The sequence below is a fragment of the Chenopodium quinoa genome, unplaced genomic scaffold (genome assembly GCF_001683475.1).
Source record: "Chenopodium quinoa cultivar QQ74 unplaced genomic scaffold, ASM168347v1, whole genome shotgun sequence".
NCBI classification, from domain to species: domain Eukaryota; kingdom Viridiplantae; phylum Streptophyta; class Magnoliopsida; order Caryophyllales; family Amaranthaceae; genus Chenopodium; species Chenopodium quinoa.
In genome coordinates this window covers 1,326,496-1,333,519 of record NW_018744501.1, presented here as the reverse complement: position 1 = coordinate 1,333,519, position 7,024 = coordinate 1,326,496, and the positions used below count along the sequence as shown (strand labels likewise).

General features: G+C 33.9%; 1 protein-coding gene across 1 annotated transcript; it reads right to left on the bottom strand.

Annotated features, from left to right (window-relative positions):
* Positions 1–447: 447 nt before the first annotated feature.
* Positions 448–2,600, bottom strand: LOC110697915 (putative disease resistance RPP13-like protein 1). Its single transcript, XM_021875317.1, has 5 exons — positions 2,426–2,600; positions 1,948–2,249; positions 1,784–1,846; positions 871–1,661; positions 448–643 (listed from the first exon to the last, which is right to left on the bottom strand). The coding sequence occupies exons 1-5, from the start codon at positions 2,598–2,600 to the stop codon at positions 448–450; spliced, it is 1,527 nt and encodes a 508-aa protein (XP_021731009.1).
* Positions 2,601–7,024: the final 4,424 nt, after the last annotated feature.

Genomic DNA, 7,024 nt, shown 5'->3' with positions numbered 1-7,024 from the left:
AAGGATTCAAGCTTTGGGCAATCACTAACAAGATCAGTGAGGTTGGGAAGGGTGTTTCCATTGGCTATAGTTTTCAGATATCGAAAACTCTTGATAGTTAATTGAGACAAGGAAGATGGGAGAGGAAAATCAAGGCACGGAAGACACTCTACTAAGTCTGCACTGCAGCCTACATTCTGAAGAGAAAGGGTTCTAAGTAAATGAAGAGACCCTTTTGGAAAGTGAAGTGTTCTGAGGGATTCTTCAGCCATATTGAGCAATTGACCAAGAAGACTTTCCATGTTTTCGCAATCCCACAAATCAAGTGTTTGTAAAGCTGGGAGAAGCAGGCCTTTTTGTAATGATATTAGACTTGGGCATCTTTGTATTATCAATTTGGCGAGAAGAGGAAGTTCGAATGAATCCTTTGGGGAGACTCCAATGCTTTCTTCAGTTTTTAGGACTTTTTCATTGTCGCTTCCACGAGACAGATAGTTCATTAAATTCTACATACCTCAGCTTCTCGCAGTCATCAACCTCTAATGATTGTAGAGTCAAGGGAATATGACTAATAGAGACAATAAACTCACACTCTTCAACGCTGAGTTCTTCAAGACGAGAAGTTGAAGTAGACAAATTCTTCAATTCCAGGAATTGTAGCTCCCTGCAATTACAAATCTTAACTTGTCAAAGCATCACTGATATCCGGTCAATGGTAATGGGAAGAGATGAGCAATTGACAATGGAAAGCTCTTCATGAAGGTATGGAAAACTCCAATTGAAGCCAATAATCTCCATTATATTGCGAAGACTCATCCGTTTTGAACAGAAAATGACATCCGCAGTTGTAGACAATACTTTACATCCATCTACACTTAACACTTCTAGCACAGGAAGGCTTGTATGTGACACTTCGCATTCTTTGATTTCCAGTGTTCTAAGAGAAGGCAAATGAGGAAGTAAATCGCCTTGCAATGACAAACAATACTTAATGGAAAGCTTTTCAAGGAGGGGAATGCCCCGCCGTTGTTGTCAACTGGTGAGTGCACCCACTTCTTCAAGGACACCACATCCTCAATATATAATGTCTTCATAGATGGAAAAGGAGTCGTACAACACCCATAAAATTTAGTACCTACCTCTGTGATACCATTCATGCCTTTAACAAGAAGACTCTTTAACGAGGGTAGTTGCCCTAGAGGAGGCAAGCATTCACATTTCTCACACTCCTCAAGTCTTATGTGAACCATGTTGGTGAAAGAAGGATCTCCCAACCAACTTGGGAGTGTCGAGCCCCTGTAACCATCCAACTTACACTCTTTGATGGAAGTGTGAGGCCGCAACTTCTCAAGAACATCTCTTTTAGTGTTGTCATCAACCTCATACCAACAACTTACCCATTTCAGATGCAACTTATCTACACTATCTTTATCATGCAATCGGGCTTCCAGTGCATCCTCAACTTCTGTCAAATTTTCTAGTCCAGAGATAATTAATCTTCCATGAAGATGATTCAACTCCCCCAACTCTCTTACCCTCGACCCACCCTCAGGTGCCAAGACAAATTTATCTAAACTCTGCAAGCTTTTTATTTTCTCAATTCCCAGCGGCATCTCTTTTAAACAGGTATAATCAACGGATAGATGGTGAAGTTTAACGATGAATCCAACACTTGGGATCTCCTGAAGATAAGAACACTGACTCAACTCCAGTGTTTGGAGGTTCCTAAGTTTGCTGATTGACTTTGGCAACACTTTAATTTACTCTAATATGACAGTAAGAAGCTTCAAGTGCTTCAAATCACCAATACACTCTGGAAAATAACTCTCTGATTTTCATCGAAGATAGACGTAGAGTGCGTAAATATCTAAAGTGTTGAATGTAATTCAACATTTCAATATTAAGATCATTAGAGGATGAATAGAGAAAAGTTCGTAGTTGAGAAGCCAAGAGTTGATTCTCTACTACTTCATTTACACCAGTCTCAGTCACATACATATGGCGCATTCTTTTCAGATCATTATTCACAGTGTCTATTACACAACAGAGGTCACCTGCAGCCCATTTTGCCAAATCATGGATGAGGTCATGCATAGTGAACATTCTAGGACCTTCCTCAAATATGAATTCTTCTACATCAGGTGTGTATTCCTTAATTAATGACCATGATACTAGATCAAGGAAGCAATTGTGGCCGACATCTTCTATTCTTTCATTCGTGTTTTCTGGTAGGAAGCCCTGAGCCATCCAAAGTTTATGATCTCCATCTCCTGAAAATGGTAATCTTTCGGAAGCATATAGCAATAAGCAAATACACGCTTCAAATGAGATGGCAGATGATGATAACTCAACCTTAGGACCGGTAAAACACTGCTCTCCTCGCTCCAAATATTGCTATCTAATATTCTTTGGTGATGACTTTTATCTATTGCCTTTCGTAGGAGACCTCCAAGAGTTTTTGCAGCCAAAGGTAATCCTTTGCATTTCCGGACTATATCATTCTGCATCTCAGAAAGGTCAGAAAACTCAATTACATGCCGTTGAAATATACACCAACAATCCTCATCTGACAAACGCTCTAAATAGATGATGGTGTTGTGACGATAATTTCTCATCACCATTCTCGCAGTCTTCTCACTTCTTGAAGTGATAATAACTCTGCTTCCTCTTGCAGCACCAAGAAAAGGTGTTTATAGCTGCTTCCAATCCAAGTATTCCTCACTCCAAACATCATCAAGAACAATAAAGAATTTTTGGCCTTTCAGCAGTTGCTGCAATTTCTCTTGTGCTTGATTCAGGTTACTACAGTCAAAATTCCCCTGGGTGACCGAGTTGATGATATCTTTTGTTATGCGTTTCACGTCAAACACATCTGATACGCACACCCATGCCTTAAGATCAAAGTAACTCTTCACCTGCTCATCATTGTTAACATACTGAGCAAGAGTTGTCTTCCCAATGCCTCCCATTCCAGTGATAGGGATCACGACATAATTCTCATAACTTGGCTTATCATCCAACAATTGACAGATTATATTTTTTTTTTTTTTGCTATCATCCCTCCCATAAACATGAGACTCGCTTATCAAAGACGAGGTCTCTGGCATCTTTCTCTGTCGCTCCTCTAATGAGTATGTCAATCGTGGTATGGTGTTGGATAAGAGACCCAAAGTGGTAGCCTGAGTGTGAATCTTTAAGCGATTGCTTATCTCATCAATCCTAGATGAATAATAGTCTGGTTCAGAGTCACAAGAGTATCCAAATCTCTTAGCAGCAGTGCAGCACACACCACCTGATTAGTTACAGGTTATAAGACTATATGAGTAACTTGTACAGTTCTACACTTCTACAGCATCAAATTATAGTTCACCAAAGTTCTACAAAGCAGATAATTTGTTATAATGGCCATTGTTCAAATATATCCCAAAGGATCAACTTTTATTTTCTTAATTATGTAATTCAAAAAAAAAAAAAAAAAAAAAAAAAAAAAAAATTGTACTCAAAACCAAACAAATTGTAGTTTGTAATGTTACGGTATAAGGATTCATGCAATGCTCATCAATATCCCATGATTATAGGAGAAGACTTGTTTGTTATTGATTGATAATCATCACCGCATGCCAGCTCGATAGACTCTTTCATATTGCTGTATATATTAGAGTTATCTTCTTCCTATTTTGTAGGATTCTGTTTTACCTCTTTCCTCACCTTGTATTTCTATATATATTGTACATTATTCAATGAAGTAAATACAACATCAACAATTATTATCACATTATATGTAACCCTTATGTACAAATTATATTCAAATAACTGTCATATTTTATCTTTCAAAGTCAAATTTTGTAAACAATAACTGAAATTCTTATTATAATTAATATACAAATACAAACCACCAAAAAAACAGGAAAAACTTAGTTAGATTTGTGTATCATCACATTTTAGACATATAAAAACCACAAAAGACAACGCATCCATTCAAAGAGTGAGAAATATATGAAGTAGTGAACAAACCATATTATGGAGGGATGAGGTAAGAAATAATCCAACACCACAATTCTTGATTTTATCGTCGTCGTCCTCCTCCTCCTCCTCATCATCATCACCATTTGGAGTCATATTCGAGTTGTAACAAAGAGCTTCAAAAGCAAAGTCATCCAAAATATCCTCCAAATCATAAGCAAAATCCTGAAGTTTCTTCAACCATACCCCAACATCAGCTCCGTTTGGTTCGCATTGCATCTGTTCATCACGACTCAAAACGGCTTGAGTTGAGAAGAGTTCACCCTCCCATTCTTGAATAAGGTATTCCGTACCATTATAAGTTAGGATAACATTATTACGGAATATTTACTTTTAGTATTACGGATTTTTAGGCAAATATGCACTTTTTGAAGTAAGGAGACAGATAAAAAAAAAATAAAGAGCGCTCGTATAATATGAGAGATATATAGAGAATTTATTAATTAAAAAGGAAAGTAATGCATTAAAATGAACCTTGCATCTTATAAAAAATACAATTGAACCTTTTATCTTATAAAAAAAATAATTGAACCTTTCATCTTATTAAAAAAATAATTGAACATTTCATTAATAGAAAGCAATGCATTAAAAAAATCGTAAGAAATAATTTATATTATAACCCTAGTCATGAACTTATACTACCTACTAGTCTACTACGAACTCAACTTTTAAGTGAGGATTTTTTTTTTTTTTTTTTTAATATGAAATTTACTGAACTAAAATTATTTTTAGTGATATTGTTTAAAGTTACTAATTTTTACTAAAGTTATTTTACAGAACCTGAAATTTAGAGAGTCAGACCTTATTGCCATGTTTCATTTGGTTAAATATAAGAAAGACAATATATAAATAGTGTAAAAAAATAAAGTCCAACGTGTTGATTACTTTGGGATGTAGGGAATATGTAAGAACAAGTTATTGGACATGTATATCAGATTTTGGGTAATTAGACTCGCTATAAAACGGACTCACACAACTTTTTTTTTAATAATGCAATGCCTGTTTTATTATATGTGATCTTTAAGATTTTTTTTTTTGGGACAACAATGTGATCTTTAAGATGCGTCTACAACCATCAATATTTTTTTTTTTACACATTAATAACAAAATTTATAAAGTTATCTTTTATAAAACTATAAGTTGATTTTGTAAAACTATCAATGAATCAAACTATGAAACTAGGGGAATGAGTGATAGAACAAAGGATAAGGAGAAATGTAAAGATCTCATAAAACCAATTAATAAAGATCGACTATGGAGACAATCCATCTTTTAAGACAACTAGTAGAGATATATCGGGATATAAAGAAGGATTTACATATGATTTTTATTGATTTTGAGAAAACCTACGACAAGTTATCAAGGGAGATTCTTTGGTGGGATTTAACAAGGAAAGACACTTTGGGAAATATATTGACATAGTTTAGGACATGTATGAGGGATCTAGTGCAAGTGTACGGCCAACTGTAGGGAAGAACGAAGAGTTCCCTATTAATATCAAATTTAATAATTTTTATATAATAGTAATAAAATAAAGGAAAAATTAATAAGCCTAACTTTGGCTGATTTTTTTTAAAAAAAATTCCAATTTTCGATTATTTTGAAATAATCTCAAATTTGGTGTGCATTTTCTTTAAACAATCTCAAACCTGTCAACCACCTGTTATATCAGGCTTCCTAAAACATGTCAAGTTGTGATTGGTCTAAACACTAAAAATATAAAAAAAAAAAAAAAAAAATTGAGCGATTTCCCAAAGTATCGTCCATGTAGAATTGGTATGTGATTTGGCTTAAAACCACTAATATCATTAACGGTTTTATGTTAAAACCGCTAATGTCGTCAAGACGTCAACGATTTTAGATTAAAACCGCTAGCAGTTTTGTACTTCGTATTTTTCTAAAAAAATGTAAAGAGATTTGATAATACTGACATCTAGTCTATTTGAACTTAGCAACATCAGTGTAGTAAGGAAGCAAAGAGACCTGTTAATAGTAAAAGGCGGTCTCTAAAACCGCTAAGGCCCTGTTTTTTTAGTTGCCCTGCCTTGCTCTGCTCTGCTCAAATCTGCTCTGCTCTGCTCTGTTTTAAAATAATAATTAATAATAACAATAATAATAATTAATATTGTATAATAATAATAATTAATATTGTATAATAATAATAATTAATGTGTTTAAAAACATAATAATAATAATTAATAATTATTAATATTAACAATAATTAATATTTAATAATTCACAATATAAAGAATTAATATTTAACAATAATACTAATTAATAATTAATAATAATAATAATAACAATTAATAACATTTTCTAATATCACCAATCTTAATAATAACACATTATTTTTTTTAGGGAATAGTAATATATATATATATATATATTAATAGCAATACTAATAATAATAATAATAGCAATATATAATAATAATAATAATAATAATAATAATAATAATAATAATAACAGTAGTAGTAGTAGTAGTAGTAGTAGTAGTAGTAGTAGTAGTAGTAGTAGTAGTAGTAGTAGTAGTAGTAGTAGTAGTAATTATTATTATTATAATAATTATATGCGATAATAATAGTAATAATACTTAAAATAAAATAATAATAATATTAATAATAAAAATAATAGTGATAATAAACTGAAGTTTTCTAGCCTACAGAAGACCCTCGAAGCAGGCTTGTGGGAGTCTTTCCACCTAATATTGCTCGACCTTTGCGTGGTGTTAAGTTGCTTGGTGGTCTCGCTAGTTCCGATTCCGGTTTTAGTGGTGAGCTTGTCATGCAGAGGGTGACCAAGACCATTGCGCTTATGGATAGGGTTGCTATGCTAGATGATCCTCAGTGCAAGCTATTGTTACTTAGGCCATGTACCAGAGTTTCTAAACTCTACTTTGCATTGCGTACTTGTCCTCCTATTACTTTTGAGGCGGCTCAGCGCACATTCGATGGGGATCTTCGATCTTCCTTAGAGTGTATTAATACTGCTTCAGGACCTGGGTTTGGCGATTGGCAGTGGC